Source organism: Theropithecus gelada, chromosome 1 (assembly GCF_003255815.1).
Source record: "Theropithecus gelada isolate Dixy chromosome 1, Tgel_1.0, whole genome shotgun sequence".
Taxonomy (NCBI): domain Eukaryota; kingdom Metazoa; phylum Chordata; class Mammalia; order Primates; family Cercopithecidae; genus Theropithecus; species Theropithecus gelada.
The window spans coordinates 46,892,509-46,914,380 of record NC_037668.1 but is presented as its reverse complement, the minus strand read 5'-3'; the positions used below and the strand labels follow the sequence as shown (position 1 = coordinate 46,914,380).

General features: G+C 54.2%; 1 protein-coding gene and 1 pseudogene across 4 annotated transcripts in view; both read left to right on the top strand.

The window, feature by feature from the left end:
- Positions 1-20,878, top strand: part of CAPZB (capping actin protein of muscle Z-line subunit beta) — a 148,392-nt gene extending 127,514 nt beyond the window's left edge. For 2 of the 4 annotated variants that reach the window (XM_025361069.1, XM_025361052.1), the window contains exons 5-9: positions 2,108-2,249; positions 3,236-3,352; positions 14,474-14,539; positions 15,287-15,363; positions 20,030-20,877. In XM_025361069.1, the coding sequence (XP_025216854.1) occupies positions 2,108-2,249; positions 3,236-3,352; positions 14,474-14,539; positions 15,287-15,363; positions 20,030-20,117 (490 nt within the window). In that variant the 3' untranslated portion in view covers positions 20,118-20,877. Of the gene's footprint in view, positions 1-2,107; positions 2,250-3,235; positions 3,353-14,473; positions 14,540-15,286; positions 15,364-16,792; positions 16,906-20,029 lie in introns of all 4 variants that reach the window. The other 2 variants (XM_025361062.1, XM_025361077.1) reach the window with 2 other exon arrangements.
- Positions 6,204-7,267, top strand: LOC112608915 (annotated as a pseudogene).
- Positions 20,879-21,872: the final 994 nt, after the last annotated feature.

Genomic DNA, 21,872 nt, shown 5'->3' with positions numbered 1-21,872 from the left:
ACCAGTGATGAGCTCAGCATCTGGCACCTGACACATCCATCCCACAGGTGTTCCCTGAGTGGCACTTGTGTTAGCCAGGCAGCCCTGCCCTCATCTGCCCTCCTGCAGACTCGCCTGTGGACGCACCATGGTGTATTCGGTTTGATAGCTTAATCATAGTGGTTAGTGCCACAGAGGGAACGGGACAGAATGTGGTCCTGCCGCAGGGGCTGGCTGCAGCCTGCCTGAGGGAGCCCTCGGGGTGGGGCCAAGGGTAGCCCACCTGAGTATCAGCCCTCCTGGATGCTCCACAGGTCTGAGGGTTGGAGTGAGAGCAGACCAGCCAGGGCACCCTCATTCTCCTGGGAGGATGCTTTGCTTCCTTGGTCTGGTGGTCTCTTAGTTACATTACACTCTGGTGTATTCGCGTACTGATTTTTCACAAAAGCTTTTTAGTCTGGAACAGTATGACTTACTGTCAAATTGCAAAAAAAAAAAAGTACAGAGAATTCTTGTATACCCATCACCCACATTCTGTAAATATTCACATTTGCCGTGTGTATTTTTTATTATAGAATAGCTTTGGTGAGACATAATCTACAGATACATGTTAATTTCTAGTACTTAATTTTACATTAACCGTTTGGTAGGTGTCTGCTTTTCCTAATTGTTTGTCTCTCAACAGCCGTAGAAAGTAGATTAAGTCCCTAAAGTCCATGTTCACGCCACTGGTCCCTTAGTAAACAGTTGGACGCATGCATGCGTGAGCATAGCTCATAGCTGGGGCTGGGCGTGCTAGAGCTGTCATTGGGTCCGTCTGACTCCCAAGCCTGGGCCCACCTTCCCAGCTCTCCGGGGCTGAGGGTGGCGTGCTCCCAGAATACGCCTGCCGCACCAGGGCTTTGGGGCTTAATGGGGGTCAGAGAGGCCCCAGACTTTCTGATAAAGATGTGCTCACCATGAGAGATGCGATTGCTTACAGTTTCACTGGTTATCAGCAGAGATGAGATTTCTCTTTTTGGGGCTTAATTGGGGTCGGAGAGGCTACAGATTTCGCCACAAGAAATGAGATTTCGCTGGTTATCACCAGCATTTGCAGTTCCCATCAGCTGACTCCACCCCTCACCTCTGCTCACGGCAGCCCCAGCGAGCCACAGTAGTTGACCTGGGTCTGTTGGGTTTGGGATCCCAGACTGATTCCCATTTCTCATCTAACCTTTTCATTCCCTCTTCCATTTGATCGTAATTAGAAATCCCTCTTCCATTTGATCATAATTAGAAATGTTTCTGGGCCAGATGCAGTGGATCACTTGAGGTCAGGAGATCGAGACCAGCCAGGCCAACATGGCGAAACCCCATCTCTACTAAAAATACAGAAATTAGCCGGGCGCAGTGGTGCACACCTGTAATCCCAGCTACTTAGGAGGCTGAGGCAGGAGAATCGTTTGAACCTGGGAGGTGGAGGTTGCAGTGAGCCGAGATGGTGCCACTGCACTCTGGCCTGGGATACAGTAAGACTTCATCTCAAAAAAAAAAAAAAAAAAAAAGAGAGAGAGAGAGATGTTTTTGTATTGACTCGGATTTGAGGAGGAAGCACTGTCTCAAGCTGAGCCCTTCATTTCCGGCTAGCGCTTTGTAGGAAGTTGCTCCGAAAGACCAGCTGGAGCCCTGGTCTGCCAGGCTCAGGAGGGATCAGCGTGTAGGGAGTTTGTTGCTGTATTTTCTCATCTGCCTTGTAACCCAAAAGACAGAAATATTGAACAACCGTGGTCACTCCAGTAGTCATGGCCTGCATGGATTGTCACTGGATGTCACTCGTGCTGCGTTCTTTATCTAGGAGGAATGTGACGCCTAGAGAGGTCCAGTAAGCCAAAGACCACAAAGCTAAGGGAGGTGGCAGAGCCCAAACTCAAGTTCATCTTTATGATGCCTAAACCTACTACACCCCCAAAAATGCTGCACCCCCTCCCCGAGCCAGAGAACGATCAGAACACACCCAAGGATCGGCTCCTATAACTGTTGCAGGGAGGACCCCAAATGCCAGAATCTTTGCTGAGCAACAGCCTGGGACCCAGGCTGATGATCTGTCTTTTAGCATCTAACAGGCACATTGGCCTGTTTCCTGCAGGTATTTTGAAGGCGGCGTCTCATCTGTCTACCTCTGGGATCTGGATCATGGCTTTGCTGGAGTGATCCTCATAAAGAAGGCTGGAGATGGATCAAAGAAGATCAAAGGCTGCTGGGATTCCATCCACGTGGTAGAAGTGCAGGTACCGCCTCCCAGCAGCTGGTGGCCGGGGCCACTAAGTACAGAATCACACCAAACAGTGCCGTGCTGCTCTCTAGCAGATGCAGTGAGGGGGATGCTGTGATCTCTGAACCCCTCATTCTGAGAAATGCCTCCAAGCCATTTGGATAAAGATAAGTCAAGATTGCAGTAGTCGCCGGGCGCGGTGGCTCAAGCCTGTAATCCCAGCACTTTGGGAGGCGGAGACGGGTGGATCACGAGGTCAGGAGATCGAGACCATCCTGGCTAACATGGTGAAACCCCGTCTCTACTAAAAAATACAAAAAACTAGCTGGGCGAGGTGGCGGGCGCCTGTAGTCCCAGCTACTCGGGAGGCTGAGGCAGGAGAATGGCATGAACCCGGGAGGCGGAGCTTGCAGTGAGCTGAGATCCGGCCACTGCACTCCAGCCTGGGCGACAGGGCGAGACTCCATCTCAAAAAAAAAAAAAAAAAAAAAAGATTGCAGTAGTCATTGATGATTAAGTTCCCAAAAGAAATACACAATTACAAATGTCCCTTTAAAAACCAGTTGGGATTTTATAAGAAAGATAACATTGTGAGGCCGGGTGCGGTGGCTCATGCCTGTAATCCCAGCAGTTTGGGAGGCTGAGGCAGGCAGATCACTGGAGGTCAGGAGTTCAAGATCAGCCTGGCCAACATGATGAAACCCCACCTCTACCAAAAACACAAAGAAAATTAGCCAGGCTTAGTGGCAGGTGCCTGTAATCCTAGCTACTTGGGAGGCTGAGGCAGGAGAATCGCTTGAACCTGGGAGGTGGAGGCTGCAGTGAGTTGAGATCACACCACTGCACTCCAGCCTGGATGACAGAGCAAGACTTTGTCTCCAATTAAAAAAAAGGTAATATTGTGATAATGACCTAGGAAGGGAGATGTTAGGATGACCCTGAATTCAAGGGGCCACTTCAGGCTCTCCCTCAGCTCAACAGATCTCTGTCTTGTCCTTCCAGGAGAAATCCAGTGGCCGCACTGCCCATTACAAGTTGACCTCCACAGTGATGCTGTGGCTGCAGACCAACAAATCCGGCTCTGGCACCATGAACCTCGGAGGCAGCCTTACCAGACAGGTAGAGTTACCCGCTCATAGCCAGTTGCCAGTGCCCACAGGTGCTGGCCTCAGCGCTGACCTGCAGAGATGAGTGAGCAGGTGCCCTAGGGTAAGCATGTTCAGCCAGCTATAAATCCACCACCTAAGGAGGGCTTCGCAGTTTCAAATGAAAGCTCTCTGGGCTGTGCAAGGTTGCCCATAGCTGCTGGCACTCTGCTGGCCTCCTGCTGAGGGAGGTCAGGTGCTGGCGTGGCTCCTCCTTACTCCTCAGGGCACCGCACATCCCCATGCTTCGGCTCATGGTGTGCTGTGAGAAGTGGTGCTTGGCTCTGTTTGCCTTCTCTGTGGCCATGCCCAGCCCATCAGTCAGGCCAGCTCTCCGGGAGCTGCTTACCTGAGCTCAGAGTGTCTGCACCTTGCTGCCCTCAGCCCAGTCCAAGGACCAGCATCAGCATCACCACAGAGCCTGTCAGAAAGGCAGAAATGTCAGACGCGCCCCCAGACCTAGCATATCAGGATCTCTAATTTCACAAAATTCTCCAGGTAATGTGTGTGCACATTGAAATTTAAGACGTGCCCTACTGGATACCTCTCTCTTATCCGTCTTTTGTTTGGGTATCTCTAGCAACCCTTCTCCACGACGTTGTTCCCAGGTTCTGTCTAAGGCAAACTTGGACTTGGACTGGAAGGTACTGCCTTCCCTGAGCAAACTTGCCTCCCCTTCTACCTTAGATGCTCCCATAAGCATCTAGGTGGGTTTAAGAACCTTGTGTAAGGATCCATGTTCAGGACCCTTTTACATTCCCATCCCAAGAGAAGGCCTTAATCTTGTGCTGGTGCGGGGCCACAAGATGCTTGGCGTAAAGGGGGAAGAGAAAGCATAGACCAGGTGCACAACTGGGTTTCACAAGGACCCCGCTCTGCCTTCGGAGAAGTCGGTATTGGCAGACACGGCACAGCCTTGGGAGCCTCAGAGGGGCGCCACTTTCTGCGAGGATGCCCTTCCATTCTCAGTTCCAGTAGTCCCTGACTTTCCACTGTGAGAATTCCTTTTAACATCAGAGATATCTTTCAGTAAGATAACTATGCTCTCGATAGCTGTGGATAGAAAACATATGACTGAAAGGATCAGTGTAGTAAATCTTTTTTTTTTTTTTTTTTTTTTTTTTGAGACGGAGTCTCGCTTTGTCACCCAGGCTGGAATATAGTGGTGTGATCTCGGCTCACTGCAATCTCTGCCTCCTGGGTTCAAGCGATTCTCCTGCTTCAGCCTCCCGAGTAGCTGGGACTACAGGCATGTACCACCACGTCTAGCTCGTTTTTTTGTATTTTTAGTAGAGGTGGGATTTCACCATGTTGGCCAGGCTGGTCTCGAACTCCTGACCTCAAGTGATCCACCCACCTCGGCCTCCCAAAGTGCTGGGATTACAGGCATAAGCCAGCACATCCAGCCCAGTGTAGTAAATCTTTTAAGTGAATTTGTATTCTACTAGTTACAACAACACCTACATACTTTAAAAAATAGTGATGCAAGGTGAATGTCAGCCATCATGCCTGGGAGCCTCCCTCCACCTATAGAAGCTCCACTGCCTCTCTTGTGTCCGAGGGGCTGGAGGCCAGAAGGGATGTTGGGGTCCTCTTTTTGGCATCTGAGCAGGGATATCGCGGTCCCATCCCGGAACTACTCACTAGTGCTGACAGTGGTGGTTAGCCTTTTTGCATGGAAGTGGACTCCTGTCTTCCAGGGGCCATTAGCTGGGGAGGAGCAGCCAAATCCCCAGACAGCCAGCTCCCCTGCAGCCTGACTCTCCCACATCCTGCCACCTGGGGAGTGGGTGGAAAATCCTGAATCTGTATCCAGAGACTGCTTCCTGCATCACTTACCACTCCAGGCTGTTGATAATTCCACCCGGTTTACAGTGACCTGGACAAATATTTAATCCTCAGCCTTCCTAATAGTTTAAATCAAAGCTGTCAGCCCATGGCCAGAGTCTGGTTCCGGCTTGCCGTGAGCAGTGTCTCCTGCCAAGCTCAACCCAGGCCTGATGAGTGCCTGTCCTCAGCACACCTTGGCCAGGGCTTCGGACCTTGTTTGCGTTGCCTTTTGCTCTAGGGGCTTTAATGAGGAAATTCATGCTCTGCCATCATTCTAATGGCTGATCACATCATTCATTTGAGGTGCATTAAAGCTGGGGCTGGGTTCCAATGTAAGTAACTGCAGAAGGGGGAGGGACTGCAACGAGGTAGACAAATCTAAGTTAATGATGCACAGCTTCTGAGCAAACAGGGGAAGTGAGGGTTGCAGAACTTGGCTACGGGTCCCAGAGGAGCCTTGGAAGAATGCCTGTGCTTGCTTGGGTGGGAGGCGAAGGGTTCCGGGAGAGGTGAGCGGATCGGTGGTAGCATGAACACGCATGGTTTGCAAGCTGTCCCCTTGGATTAGATCGTGACCAAGGTCAGGTTATTCTCGTTTAACAGGTGAGGAAACTGAGGTTCAAACTTAAATAATATGCCCATATAACTTAACCAGTAAGAAGCAAAGCCAGGATGTGAACCCACATTTGCTTGGTGAGAAAAAAAATATGCTACTTTCCACCACACCACAGCTGTTGTGGTCTCGATTCATCCTCTGTGCCTGCCATTCGGCGACTGCTAAATAAGCTGTCAGATGGAAGTGCATGGAGCAGTCAGCTCGGTGTAGACGGCACACTGTCTCAGCAGCCGGCGTGGGCAGCTGCAGTGGACCTGTGGCCTCAGAAGCAAGCGGGACCAACCCTGCAGAGCCCCACATGGGGTCAGGGCTCCCTAGGCGTGTGCTGAGCAGTGCTGCCCTCTGGGCCCCTCTTGCAGGTGTGCCTTTGTCTTTCAGGATGGTCTCCTGTTGGAGGCCACTTGGCCACTGGGGTGCATTCACTGCTAGAGGCTGTCAGGAGGGCTTTGAGGTTTCTAGGGAGTCCAGTGATCTGATGGGATTTGCGTTTCCAGAAGGTGGTTCTGCCCGTGGGCTTGGGGGATGGGTGGTCAGAGGGAAGCTGTTAGAGTCATCCAGGAGAGAGACGACAAGGGCCTGGATCAGACAACCCTGGGAGGGTTGGAGGGGACAGCCCTGCAGCAGAGAGGTCAGTGAAGAAGCTAGCGTCCATCTGAGGCAGGAGGTGGCAAGGGCGGAAACAGAGAAGGGCAGGGGAAGAAGGGCAGGCTGGGAGGCATTCTGGAGTGGAGTGGGCAGGGGCTGGACGACCAAGATGTGAGACGGGCGTCAGATGAGAGCCCCCTCACTCGAGTTCCTCCTTACACAGTCCTCACAGCAACCTGGACCTGAGTTTTTCCTCTGGAAACTTGGCCTCATCCAGGTCACCCACGCTCACATGCCCTTGCCCCACATGTCAGGAAGGAAGGCTGCTTGGTTTTGGAGCCATCTCCCCAGGCCCACAGTGCCAGGCCCTAGCCCCAAGAGCCATCCCAGCCAGCATCAGCACCCTCAGCAAGGCCCCATGGGTCCCCAGCTTTCCCAGGGTCCTGTGGCCCAGCCTGCCTCACCCTGGCAGCAGTAGCTGCCCTTCCGTGTGTGTGGTCCTAGGGGCACCCTCGTCTTCCTGTTTCCCACGGCCCATCTGGAGAAGGCCGCCAGCTTCGGCTTGCTGGCATCTCACAGGGGTCCCTTCCGTGGGCACATGAGGGTATACCCTGGGCCCATTCATATCCCAGTGTAGGTGGCTGATGGTAGGCCAGTGACCGGGGCAGAGCGCCACTCTCCTGGGCACGTGTGACAGAGGTGGAGGGCCTGAGCTGCGCCTGCCCGCCAGCCAGACCACAGCCAGACCAGGCGGCGCTCCCTCCACCCAGCCCTGCCTCCGTCATTTTACCTTTTATTTCTCCCACCTCCAACCACCAAAAGATGTTTCTCAGGGACGTCAACTGGAAGACAAGGTAAATAGCTAGTCTTCTAGCAGATTCCCGCGGCAGTGGGACTGTCGGAGAGAAGGTGAGCCGCAAGCCAGCCAGATCGTACCTTCCTGCCAAGACTTGCGGATGCGTGTGAGGAAAGGCGGGTAGAAGGTACCCGCTAGCACACTGCCACGTGGGCCCCCGTGGGAGGGTTGTAGAGCAAGTGAAAAAAGGTTGCAAGCCCCCAGTTCCAAAAGGTTGCAGAGGAAGTTGTACTGAGAGGTCACTTCTTCTGTGTGACAGCAGAGACGTGGGAAAGAGGCGAAACTGTAAATCTCTGGAAAGAGATCCAAGGTTTCCCATCCGGGGAAGGGCCTGCAGATGTTCGTTTGATATTTTCTCAGCTTCTAAATATTTAGAAATGAAGGTGGAATGTTTTGTTGAGTGGGGAGATCAGGCGGGTCATTGGCTAGTGAGCCCTCTCTCCCGACTCAGCAGTAGACACCCCCAATATATCTTGAGGCCGTAAAACCCCGGCAGAGGCACTTGCTGTGTATCCTAGCAGGAACATGCTCTTTGACTCGTGTTTGGCAGTTAGGCCAGGCAGTATATTTCTGTCACAGGGAAGAAGCCCATTGCCCTTCCAGATGCAGGGAACAAAGGGTGGGCTGGGCCCAGCTTGGCAGTTCCAGGAGTGCACGCTCGCTGAGGAGGCCTGGCTGCAGCTGCACACATGCTCCTCGTGTCCCGTGGGGTTGCCTAGGTTCGGGGGTGGAGATGCTTGAGCAGCACAGCTTCGAGGGGCGGCTGGGTTTTTGTCAGATGACCTGGGGTGGAGTGACCAGCGCCTGGCTGAGAAGGAAAGCTGGCCTGAGACAGGCTCCCCACAACCATCCCATGCTGTGAAGGACGGAAACAGGAGAGGAAGGGACTGGAGATCCCTGGCAGGAGGTGGCTGAGGCAGGGATGGACCCTGCTCAGGTTTTCTGAGCCCTGGATTGTGGTTTGTCCTTCAGTTTTCTGGTAAAAGATGTAGATGAAATTGAGCCAGCAGAGAGATCTCATAAAAGGAAGCAGGTTTCAGGATCACCCAGACCTTGGTTCGGATCCTAACCCGGGAACTTTCCAGCTCTGTGGCCTAGACAGACCTCCTCCTCTTTGAAGCTCAGTGTTGATAGTGCTCATTTTCAAAGATAATAGTTCCAGCACTTTGAGAGGCTGAGGCAAGAAGATTGCTTGGCTCCGGGTTCGAGATCAACCTGGACAACAGTTGCCCTGCTCCCCACCCCTTCCCCCCTCCCAATAAACCAAAAAGTTATCCGGGTGGGGCGGCACCTGTGGTCCCAGCTTCTTGGGAGGCAGAGATGGGAGGATCACTTGAGCCCAGGAGTTTGAGGTTATAGTGAGCTATGATTGCACCGTTGCTTTCCAGCCTGGACAGCAGAGCAAGACCCTATCTCTAAAAAACATAATAAACAAATTTTATTTAAAAAAAAAAAATTGGGTGCAGTGGCTCATGCCTGTAATCTCAGCACTTTGGGAGGCTGAGGCAGGTATATCACGAGGCAAGTGGATCACGAGGTCAAGAGTTCAAGATCAGCCTGACCAACATGGTGAAACCCCATCTCTACTAAAAATACAAAAATTAGCTGGGCGTGGTGGCGTGCACCTGTAATCCCAGCTACTCAGGAGGCTAAGGCAGGAGAATCGCTTGAACCCGGGAGGCAGAGGTTGCAGTGAGCTGAGATCGCGCCACTACACTCCATCCTGGGTGACAGAGCGAGACTCCATCTCAAAAATAAAGGAAAGATCATTGTAAAGTAGAAATAAAAAACTATTTTTACACACAGTTTTATGCTCAATAAATAATAACTTTGCCAGGCGTGGTGACTCATGCCTGTAATCCCAACGCTGGGAGGCCAAGGCGGGCAGATCACTTGAGCTCAAGAGTTTGAGACCAGCCTGGGCAACAAAGTAAGACCCCGTCTCTACAAAAAATACAGAAATTAGCCAGGTGAGGCAGCATGTACCTGTAGTCCCAGCTACTCAGGAGGCTGAGGTGGGCGGATGGCCTGAACCTGGGAGGCAGAGGTTGCAGTGTGCCGTGATAACAACACTGCACTCCAGCCTGGGCAACACAACTAGACCCTGTCTCAAAAATAAAAATACAAACAATAGCTTTTACTGCTACTGCCACATGTCTTGCAAGGAGAGACTTTTAGAACATATACAATTTCTAGATTCAAAATTTTCCTAACCTGGGCAACCCTAACTTCCCCTGGGAGGCCGTCTGACCACCATCGTCTGGCCTGGCTGCACACCGGCTCCTGGCCTCTGACCCACAGCACAGTGTGGTGACCAGGAGGACGCCAGAGGCCAGAAGAGGCTTGGGGATGGAGCTGTGCTTTGACAGTCGGCGAGAGCTGCCATTCTGGCAGGCCCCGCTCTAGGCCTTTTGTGTACATTTGTTTATTTAGTGCGAGGTGAAGGCAAGGAAACGGAGGCCTGGTCCAGGCCCTTTCCTCTCGGGCTGTAGCACAGGAGCTGGGTGGCCTCAGAGCTGTTGAGTGGGGCCCACGCCTTAGGGCCGTGCCCTCTGGGTCCTGCTAGAAGATGCTGCGTGGCAGTGGGAGGTGTAATATAGCCCCTCTGGGGGAAAGGCTTCCGGCTTCCAAACGCTTGCCTGTGTTAGGGCCATGGGGAGGGGGAGAGGTGCCTGCTGGGGACACGCGGGCCAGGCTCTGGCTTCAAACTCCATTGGAACCACCTTGTGGAACATCTGTGCAGCCACAGCACATAAAAATGTTTTCCTTCTGGCAGCCACTTTTATAAGGATGTAATAATATATGCAGTGCGCAAATGGTTCTATTTTTGGTGGGTTGGTATTGCCAGCGAGCTGACCCTGACCAGGTGTGGAGGGGAGTGAGCAGGGGTGGGTGAGGGGGCTGTGGAAATATGGCCGGGTGCGCTGAGCCCTGTGCCCCTCACTCCCCAGGTGCCTTTCTCCTTCCCTCCCCAGCCCCTGCGTGGCCATTTACGTGGGCTCAGCCTCCCGACCACGGGCTGAGGCCCCCTGTGTTCTGGGGAATCAAGTCTGCTCCTGGGGACAGCGCTGCACACTGCAAGCCTTCTCCACCCAACCTCTTCTACCTTTGGTGGCCATGGGGTTTGGCCTGTTTGTTGGAAGATGGCTCTTGATTCTGAAACACAAAGATAGGAACAAAGAGGCCAAATTGCTGATGTGACTGGACTTGCCCAGATGACCCAGGACCTTTGCCGACGGCCCAGGCCTCACTTTGGGCTGTTGGTGCTCATTTAAAATGGGGCCCACAGTGAGCCCCAAACCCTCATTCCTTTCCTAGGGTGGCCGGGAAGCTGCCGTCCACATGGAGCTGGGGAGGAGGAGAGACTCTGATTTGCTGGAAGGACCTCATTCATTTCCATCTGACCCCCAGGCTTCCCTGCCCGCAGAGCTGACTCCACCCAGCCCTGAGCCTGGGCACAGTAACCACCTCCACGTCGGGGAGAACACACGGTCCCCGGGGGCCGGCAGGCAAAGTTCTTTTTGAAGATGGGTGGATGGAGCCCCCTCCCTCCTGAGGGTGCGCCCCAGCTCCTGTTCAGCAGACAGCCCACCCCATCATCTTGGCACCAGGGTTTTGCTAGTGGCAGATAAAGATGATGTTCCAGCAGACGCTCCAGTGCTGCCACAGGTGGCGTGTTTATTAGACCCGAAATGAGAACTGTCAGTCTCAAGTTCATGGGCACTCACTACTCCTGTTTTATGGAGACCCCCTGGAGTCTGAGGGTCGAGATTCCTCAGGATGACTCACCAGAGTGTGCCAGGACAGATGGGAGCAGAGAAGCCAGTCTTTCTAGCATTTCTCTCCCTCTTTTCCACTAGCCTTCAGCAAAACAGTCTTGCCAGAATCAGGTGTCTGTTTTTCTGCAGAGATTTACTGTTATGACTTGGGAGGCAGCAGGTTCTGGACTGTTGCCCTCACCTAGACCCCCCTCCTTGTCAGATGCCATCCGCTTTCTCAGACTCGTCGGTCTCCTGGACCACATTACTTTGTGAGCAGATGCCTGTCAGGGACAGCTCTATCAGAACAGACCGAGTCTAGCCCAGTGAGCCATGGTGTTCTCTCACTGCTCGGTCCCCCTCTGCCATCTGCAGCGACATAGGCTGGATCTGTTCCCCTGGAAGACAGCAGGCCTTCAGAGCCCTGCCAGATTCTCTTGGGTCTCCCCTAACCCACACACATCTCCCCCGTGCCCCCCCGAGGCCTGGATAGCCCTAGTTCTTTTCCATTTCTTGGTGTCAGGGTGTTCAGACCTTTTAAGCAGATGAACTCTAACTCATTCAAAACTTTTAAAACCCAGTGCCTTAGCAGGATACAGTGGCACGCGCCTATAGTTCCAGCTGTGTGGGGGATTGCAGGAGTTCCTGTCCAGCCTGGGCAACGTAGCAAGACCTCGTCTCTTTAGAAAAAAAAAAAAAAGCCCTAAACTGATTCCAGCCCTGCAGATGTAGCCAAGCCAGGACAGAACAGAGGGGAACCACTGCCTTCTCAAGGAAGCGGTGGGACCTGGCAGCTGCAGTGTCTTCATCATGCGATGGGATGGGAACGCCTCCCCTTATCTGGGCACAAGGAATACTATCATTTATGCACCTTAAAGTTGCACCAAAGCTTTCCTAGTAGCCACATCTCGTCCTTGTCAAGCTTGAAATTATCTAAAAACCGCAAGTCTCTTCATAGGAACTGTTTGCAAGTCAGCAGTTCCCCATTTTGTACTCCATGAAATGCACCGTTGAGCCTAAATATCTGACTTGAATTTGCCCCGGTACATTTAACTGGCATGGTGAAGTAGGAAGAGCAAAGGCGTTGGAATCTAACAGTGCTGTATGATTCTTGCATCTTTAAGCTTCGGTTTTCTTCTGTAGCTAGCCTAGGTTTCCGGGTTCTGTATTAACCCTGTGACCATCTAAATCCTTGACACAGTCGATAGGAAGCTAGTCATTCTCTCAGCCGGGCCTTTACTTAAGTCGTGGACAAACAAGTTGACCAAGGGCATGCAAAGACTGCCACAGGGTGCCCCATAATATATGCAGTGCACAAATCATTCTATTTTTGGTGGGTCGGTATTGCCAGTGAGCTGACCCTGACCAGGTGTGGAGGGGAGTGGGCAGGGGTGGGCGACGGGGCTGTGGAACTGTGGCCAGGTCCCCACCCCTATCGGCACAGGCTCCATCCTCCCCTTCCTCTCAGCCACAGGTGCAGGATGGTAGACGAGAACTTGCCAGAAGGATGCAACCCTATTTCAGTAGTTGTGTTTTCTTCCAGCCCAGCATCCCCACCGAAACAGGAAAAGAAGTATTCTCGTGCAGGACTTGTTCATAGTGAGCCTGGCTGGCTCCTCGTCATCTCTGACTTTAAAATGTGCCAGCAGATGATTGTAATGATCCCATCAAAAATTGTTGTCTGGATCAGTTTCAAGCTAGCATTTCCTTGCAGAGGCCATTCTTCCTTTTTTGACAAAAGTCGGGTCGGCCAGGCGCAGTGGCTCACACCTATAATCCCAGCACTTTGGGAGGCCGAGGCAGGTGTATCACCTGAGGTTAGAAGTTCAAGACCAGCCTGGCCAACATGGCAAAACCCCATCTCTACTAAAAATACAAAAAAAAAAAAAAAGGAAAGCCAGGCGTGTTGGCGGGCACCTGTAATCCCAGCTACTGGGGAGGCTGTGGCAGGAGAATCACTTGAACCCGGGAGGCAGAGGTTGCAGTGAGCCAAGATTGCGCCATTGCGCTCCAGCCTGGGCAACAAGAGTGAAACTCCATCTCAAAAAGAAAAAAAACAAGAAAAATAGACAAAAGTCAGGTCGGCCACTGCTGCCCCCCAGTGTCAAAGATTGCAGTCACAGGTCAGGTCTGCCCCGACCCTGCAAGCCTGGTTGTTTAAAGTGACTTGGTTCTTTCCTGCCCTCTGCTCACCCCCGTAACCAGGTTGGTTCCACCTTTCGCAGCCTGAAAGTCGATCTCCCTGATGAGGAAAAGTAGAAATAGGTGAGAAGCAACAGAGCCGTACCCTCTGAGACAGGATCTCCCCCCAGCCTCCACCCTGTCTCCTGGTTCCAAAGAGAGGAACCCGCCTTTTGCTGGTTTTTCTTCTATGGGCCTGAACTCATTTTGAACTCTACCCTTTCTGATGCTGTTCTTTTCTTCCTCTTTCTTGATTATTTATTTCAGCTTCCACATTTTATTTCAACAACATCGGTCATGGTAGCTACAGATTCTTACTTTCAGTGTAGTAACATTGAGCATTTATGTGCCTAGCACTCTTCCAGGCACCCTGTGAGTTATGAGACAGGCACATCTCTCCTTAAAGAATTTATATTCTTGTCAGGGAAATAAGGCTTCAGATACGAAAAAATGGGGGGGGGGGAAGTGCCAAATTCCTTCTTCCCTAACCTGCCTCCATTTCCTCCCTCCTCCAAATGGAGATGATTGGGTCAGAGCCAGTTCTTCCTGGGCGTGGGAAGAGGAGATGGGGCTTGAGTGCTGCTGCCCCCCTCAGCACCTCAGTCTGTATTGAGACTCTCGCTCAAACTCCCCTCACAGAATAGAACAAACGGGCCCTGGTGCGAGGAAGGGTTTGACCCAGGCTCTGCCATTGCCACCTGCATGACTAGGGTGAGCCACTGAATCCTTGTGGCCTGGAGTCTCCATCAGAGGTTGTCTGTCCCTCCCCGCGAGACCACAGCAGATGGCACCCCAAAGCCACCATTCGGGAGCGTCAGGGCGCAGCAGCAGCCTGGGAGCTTCCCCTGCAGTGTCAGGCCCTGAACCCGGGGTGGACGGCCTGGCCTGGGCCTGCCAGTAAAGGCCTGAAGACAAACTGAGCGAGTCTTCTCCAGTTGGCTCGGGTGAGCCGGTGTCTGTCAAGAGCCTCTGCCTTTGCCCTCCCTGCTGTGGCTCTGGGCATCTGCCTGCTCTACCATGGGCAGCAGCAAAATCTTCTCCCTTGAAAGTGGGGGCCCTGGGCTTCTGCCGGCTGGGCTCTTTATGGTCTGAAACTGAAGTCGGTTTGTGCTTCAATTCCCAGGCTGCAAAAGTGGCCTTGTCATACCTGCAGCTGGCTCCACGGTGGGAACAATAGGCTCTTTGCAGACCGTGGAGATGGGCTGGGCTGTCTGCCGTTCTCAGAAAGCCCCAGCTTTCTCTGACTTGGAATGTTTCTGTCTTTTGCAGATGGAGAAGGATGAAACTGTGGGTGACTGCTCCCCACACATAGCCAACATCGGGCGCCTGGTAGAGGTGAGTGGCCGGGGCTCTGGCTGGCTCCTGTGTTGGCCCACGGCAGTGACACTGCACCCCCGGCACCGCTGTGCTGGCCTCCTTCTCTGCTGCTTTCTCCCAGCTCCACAGCAGCCGGCAGAGCGCTGCTTGGATTTTGCCCTGGCCTCATATTTTCGGAGCCTCTGATTTGGATGCCAGCAGGCTGTGGCTTCAGGGCCACCTCCTGCTCCACCCCCCGACCCGGGCTCCCAGAAGACTCTGCTCAGGCGCTGGCTCTGGGGCGCACTAGGTCTTGTCTCCCCTGATCGCCTGGGTGTGAACAGGGCCCTGCGCTGGGAGAGGAAGCAGATCCCAGAAATGCCAGTGGGCCCTGGCGTGGCTTCAGTTGCGGCTGCCTTGGCCCTCCTGTCACCACGTTGTTTGGGAAGGCAGGGAGGTGCTCTCCGGTTTCACAGAATTGTTCACAAAATTAGTGGGGAGTCTGAGGGGCGGTGATGTGGTTTAGACCAGCTCCCAGGCATGGGCAGAGTTGGCCGCCAATACCTGGGTACTGGCTTCCTCCCTTCCTGAGGACGGGAAGGCGCCTGGAGCACAGATGGCAGGTGGGGTCTTGGCAGCCTGGAGCTCGCTCACCCGTGTCCCAGAGCAGGTGTGTGCTGCCCTCCAGTGGCCACAGGGGGGACTGCAGGGCTGGCGGGTGGAGAGAGGGCGTTGGCCTCAGGGTTCCTGACCGTTTGCCAAGGCGCTGACCAACCTCCCTTCCAGGACATGGAAAATAAAATCAGAAGTACGCTGAACGAGATCTACTTTGGAAAAACAAAGGATATCGTCAATGGGCTGAGGTAATGTACCAGAAAGCACACGCTTTAGAAGCAGAAAGAGGGGTTTGAACCCTGGCTCTGCCAGTTACTAGCTGTGTGGTCTTGGGCCTCGGTTTTCTCATTTTCAGGCTGCAGTGCCCCTCTTCTAGGATGATCATTATGGTGATTTTGGAAAGTAAAGTCCTGGTGTGTCATCTGCACTCTCAGTAGCAGCTGTCGGTCCCTACCTGTACTGTTTGTTTTCTGGGGCACGTTCACCCTAGCAGCCATTGGTACCCTTGCCCCCAGAGCCTCCTCAGCCCTGCAGTTTGTCAGTCCCCACTCAAAAATCTGCCCAGCCCCTCCAGCCTGGGCCTAGGGGAGCCTTGACACTACATCCCAGGCAGCCCGGCCGCCTCTGGCTGGCCTGCTTTCCGAGACAGCAGAGCACAATGTGCAGGCAGGGCCCTCAGCCCGGGCCTTCTCAGGGGGCCCCCCGCCTCTCTGACGTCCTCTGCCAGGGCTCTGCTACCAGTGGCCAATGCCCTGCACCGTCCCACCCACCTCGTGCCCTCGTCTCTGCAGTGTCAGCCTGAACAAAAGCTGGGGGCTCTCTGGACCCTCCAGGTCCATGATGGACAGAGTAGGAGGCAGGCCTCTGACATGAGGCCAGAGCCCAGCTGGGGGCAGTAGACAGCTGTGGAGTGAGCACTGGCCTTGGAGTCAGGAGGCTGGGATCTCCCCTAAGCTCTGTCATCCTGAGCTGTGTGGCCTCTGGCACTCCTCGAAGAGGCCCTTGTCCGATGGAGGAGGCAGGGTCGGCTGAGATGGTGAATCTAGAACACGCTCTGCAGTCCAGCAGCACCATGTGAGTCGGGCCATGCTATGCCCTTAGCAGCCAGCCCTCTCACCCACTGCCGTGACGTAGCTCTCACAGCCCAGCCCAGAGGAGAGGCAGGTTGCAGTTCTGTTGCTGCACCAGCTCATGGACTGGGGTGGGTGACAGATTTCAGTCGCCTGCTTTACAGTTTTAAAACAGAGGAGTCCTCCTCTTTGGACCCTGGTCTTCTGATCTCCTGCCCACCTGGGGGAGGTTTGGTCTTCATGACCTGTGACAGGGTCAGAGCCCAGTGGTCCCTGGTGTTAGGCCTGCCACCTGCAGCCACTGCCCAATACACCAAGCGCACTTTCCCGCCCAGCCAACATACACAGTCCCCAGGCAGTGGCTGGGAAGTGGGGGAGAGAAGCGGAAGAGCCTATGGGTGGTGGTGGCGAGCCCCTGAAAACCACGGCCACCGCCAGCGTGGGCCTCTGCAGCGGTGATACCACTCTACAGCCCAGAGCCGCCGCGGCACCCCCCTTCCGCCTCGTGGGTCTCCCTGAATTTCCTCCTCAGCTGTGGCCCCCTGCGTTCCTGGCTTCTCGTGGTTCTCTTCCCTCCCACTCCACTCATCTTGAACACTCTCTGTAGATCTATTGATGCTATCCCTGACAACCAAAAGTTTAAGCAGTTGCAGAGGGAGCTCTCTCAAGTGCTGACCCAGCGCCAGATCTACATCCAGCCTGATAATTAAGCCGATCCAGGTACCCTGCCTGAGAGCCGCGAGACCCTCCCCACTAAAACAGGACTCACCAACCCGCCGAGACCCTGCCGGTCCGGCTGCTGCTGCGCGGCCATTTAAAACACCACTAACCCCCACGTGTGCTCCCGGCCGGTGCGCAGCCGCATTCCCGTGTAGCCGCGGCCCCGTGTAACACGGCACCTATCACGTGTGTGCGCTTTCCACTCTGGGCGGAGGTTGGGTGTGGGGAAGACGGCTGATTTTTTGGCTTTTGCTTGTGAAAAAGCCCAGGCCAAGGGACGGATGCTGCCTCTCCAGCAGCAGCCCCTTGTGTGCACCGGCCTGACTGTCCCCAGGGCAGGGGTCTGCGTGCCGTCCACTCCCCATGCTTCAGAGGAGCCTCGGATGCTGGTGCAGGGATCCCAGAAGCCAAATAAGCCCCTGCTCAGCGGTACACTGGCTGTCCAGGGCTAGCTGGCTTGGAAGGGGTGACCTCACGCTCTGATCTCTGAGTCTCTGGGGTTGGAGGGCAGAGTCAGGGCTGGACTCCACCCCGGCCGGCCCCGATGCTCTGCTGGAGCTGCCTGGACGCCCAGTGCAGACTCGGCCTCAACCAGCATAACCTTCCGCCCCTAACGAGCTGCAGCTGTTCCTTTAAACAGGTTCCGCGGATGGAAAGGAAAATAGTCTTGCTTGTTGGTAATGGCCAAGAACCATGACTTGAGCTTGTGACAGATCCAGATGTAGGGAAGGAGGCAGCATCCCTGGAGAGCAGGAGGGAAACTTGTCTGTAAAAGAAGGCATTTGGAACCCTGCCAGCTGGGGCTGCAGAGTCCAGGTCCAGGGGCTCCACACTGAAGGCCCACCCCAGAATGGGTGCAGCAGGCTTTCCAAGGTGGAGGTGGGGGTCAGGCACTTAGAAAACCAGGCGGAGCTGCTTTTCCGAGGCCGTGAGACTTAAGTGCACCAGTCTAGTCTGTGTGTGCCAACTAAGGCCGAAGACTCCGGTCAGCCTCACAGTGGGGCCATCAGGCATTTCCATCGTGGCACTGAGAAAAAACCCTGTTTAAGGTACACTGTGATGGTGCAGTTACCTGGCCGCCCACTGGGGGCGTCCTGGCGTAGAAACCCTGACAGCCAGGTCTGCTCAGGACGACTCCTCCCTCCCACAGAGGCGAGCTCTGTCTCCAAGCGCTGATTCGAGGGTGCTTGGCCGTGACCTTCCCAAGCTCTGTCCCTTAAATGAGCCCCCTGCTCCTTCCGCCTTCCACCATTTCACTTCTAACTTCCTGTGTCTAACTTGATTCTGGCTCTGGAACTTTCTCCTTTGTGCAGTCCAGCCAAGACCTGATGGGCTTGGCTCTTCCTTCCCAGAAGAGCCAGTGACCACCCAGCCTAGGGGTCTTGTGCGCTGCTGCTTTGCCCACCGCATCTCCTGCTGGCCATGTTGACCTCCCGCTGTGAGCTTGGCAAGAAGCCCCTGGGGAATCGGCTGAGATTTGGAGCCTGAGGGTCGTGAGGGCTGATGCCTTTGGCCGCCGCAGAGCCAGGGACAGTCCTGGGAAGATACTCAGAAATGTGTAGTTCCCCAGCATGAACCAAATGTCCGCGTTTCTCCTGGGAGTTTCCTCAGTTGTATGCAGCTTGCTTCCAGGTCTTGTCTATGGCACCTGCTGAGTATTTTGAGGGCTCTTCCTGTGACTTGTAGGGATTCAGTCGCCGGAACTCAATCTGGGTGCTGTTGCTTCTCCTGGGCCCTGCTTCACTTCTATTTACCCATTTTTGCATTTGGGGACTGATTTTTCTGATTCTTCCTTCCCATGGCTGGTGTGAATCAAACGTGAGAGTCCAGCTGAGTGCACCCTCCGTAGCACTCTTGGGCAGCCCTCTACCCACTCCTTCCACTGCTTCTAAACTGTTATAAAACCCACTTTTAGGAAGTCATTGCCTAACCAATATGTTGGCTAAATTTGACAAAATGATCAAAGAATTGCTAGCGGGCATTCCTCTGGGCCTCAGTTTCCGGATCTGTAAATTGGATTGATAGCTTTTTTTTTTTTTTTTTAAAGCCTTGACTTTGCTCTTTTTTGTTGTTGTAGTAGAGATGGGGGTCTCACTGTGTTGCCCAGGCTGGTCTCGAACTCCCGGCCTTAAATGATCCTCCCGCCTTGGCCTTCCAAAGTGCTGGGATTATAGGCTTGAGCCACCACATCTGGCTGGGTTGATAGTTGAGACTACCCCAGGATGCCCGTAAGAATTAAATGCGATAATATATGTGAAAGGTGTTTTGTAGACTACGAAATCTCCACAAGCCTTCATTGTTTCTGGCTTTGTTGATGAGTGTCCCCACACATACGTGAATGCAGTCACCTTGAACGTTTCCCCACAAATCCAGAATTTGACAGCAGGGATCCCGGGGGCACTTGGCTCTCCTGTGCCGCCCTTTGCAGTCCAGGCTGAGGGGTTTTCTGGGCCAAGTTAACAGCGGGTGGTACTCACAGCAGAGGCCTGAAGCACCTGCTGCGTGAGCCTTGAACACGGTGTGCTCAGAAACAGAGACACTGGTTCCTACCCACTGCCAGGGCTGGGAGAACGCTGCACCTTGCACTTGTGGGGTGAGGAATGAGGCTCTTCTGCTGGGCAGGGCCTGGGCAAGGGGGAAGCTTTTCTAGAGGAACCCGCATGGCGCCAGAGCCCTCACATCTTAGCCCCTGGCCTGAGTCCCCAGCCAGCAACCCCGGGTAGCTGTTCTGAAGCAGAGGAACTTTGTTCCATTGTGCTTGGAAGCCCAGAAGCCACCTTGTGGCTTAAGGTGACATGGGGATCTACACACAGAGGAGTGAACTTAGGGTTCTAGTGACTATGGCCGGGTCACCGGCGGCCAGGGGCAGAGATGAGCACCTGTCCATGTAAGGCATATGCCACCCCCCCAGGGCCTGGCAAGGTGCAGAGGGTGCAGGTCTCGGCCATGTGCCCCTTCACCCCTCTTTGAGAGGGGCAGATGCCCAGCCCAGTGACCCAGAGCCTCACCCCGGGAGGTGGGTCCATGCAGCAAACCAGCCAGGCACTGGCATGGTGGCCCCCAGGCCCCCACCGCCTCACCAATCCCTGTTCAATCTGCTGATAACGCCTTTCCTCCCTTGCAGGTCTGTGCAGACTTTTGCAGACAAATCAAAACAAGAAGCTCTGAAGAATGACCTGGTGGAGGCTTTGAAGAGAAAGCAGCAATGCTAAACCTCTGCTTCATGCTAACCAGACACGCCGTGCACTCGTTAGATTCCTTTCTTAGAAAACTCGTTTTCTGCTCCCTCCCCTCATCCCTTCCCTCCCCGACAGGTCACATAACAGCTGCATCATTGACTGCACAGCGCCATCTCTCCCTGAGAATAAAGCCGATAGCCACCCTCCTCCGGCTCCGAGCCTGCTTCCGCCACACCTCGCTCTCAGCTCTCTCCACATTTCCATAGAGACCATGTGGTTTTTGTTCACCCAGGCCCCCTGTCTTCCTTCCTGTCCCCCCATTTATAGGCATAAAATCCACTGTCTGCCAGCCTCCCTTCCCTCCCACCTTTTTGTTACATTGGTGTAAAAAATGTAAAACAAAAAAATTTTATGAACTAACTGTGGTGTGTGAAAGAGAGAAGAAAAACTGGAAATCTTATTCCGTGTGTGTTTGGGAGTTGCTTGGGGTTGGGGGTCGTGGGGACAGGGGACAGCTCTGGGAGCAGAGGTGGCCCTCGGTGCCGTCCTGCGCAGACTCGCCCGTCCCACGGAGGCCGCGGGGTGGGGGCTGGGGGGGGCCGCCGACCGTTCCGCTCTTCCGGCCAGGTGCTTTTCTGTCAATTTCTATGGAATGCAAAAGGAGGTTTTTGTTTTATTTTGTTTTTTTGTAAAGCTTAAGAAAAAAAATCTACATCTTATACTTGAGCCTCCATACTTAAAAAAAAAAAAAAAAAGAAAAAAAATTAATAAAAAAGAAACTGGGACACAGTTAGCGCTGGCCTTCTGTGTTCCTTCTCGCCGGCCTCACTTTCCAAGCGCGTGTGGCCGTGGCTGCGCGCTGGCTCCAAGCGGGGACGTGTGTGGGCCCTGCTCACAGCAGCAAGGAAGTGTCCGGTCCCCGGCCCCGCCGCCCTGAAAACACAACGGGCATGTGATGAGGTGCAGGGTCCCTGTCCCTTTCCGCTCTCCGCCGTTGGAGGCCACAGGCAGCAGCAAACACTGTGTTCTGGCGCTGCCCCACACGCCTCCCACCGCCTTCCCACTGTGCCTAGTGCAAATGTGAGGCAGCCGAGGCTCAGTTGCAGTAATTCAGCCAAGACGCACAGAGCACAGAGCCAGTCTGCCTTCTCCCCTCCAAAATGCCCCAGGGAAGATCTGAAGCAAATCTCAAAGTCCCTGCCGATACCACCCCCCATCTGTCCGTGGCCAATCAGCGGGCTCCACATCCTGGCCAGCCCATCTGTTTGAGGTCCCTGGCTCCTGCGTCTGATGCAGCACCTTTTTTTTTTTGAGACAGAGTTTCACTCTTGTTGCACAGGCTGGAGTGCAATGGCGCAATCTCGGCTCACCGCAACCTCCGCTCCCGGGTTCAAGCGATTCTTCTGCCTCAGCCTCCTCAGTTGCTGGCATTACAGGCATGTGCCGCCACGGCCAGCTAATTTTGTATTTGTAGTAGAGATGGGGTTTCTCCATGTTGGTCAGGCTGGTCTCGAACTCCCGATCTCAGGTGACCCGCCCGCCTCAGCCTCCCAAAGTGCTGAGATTACAGGCGTGAGCCACTGCGCCCGGCCGTTGCAGTATCTTTATGGAGTGCAAGTACCATGGCATACAGAGAGCAGAGAAGCCCCTGCCCCCTGAGTTCCTAGTGCCAGGTGGAGAACACAAGCAGGCTCCAGCCATGGGCCATGAGGAGACGCACCCAGCGAGCCACTCCCCATGGGCACACGGGTGCTGCAGCCTCCGGGTCATGTTAGCAAGGTGCCTGGC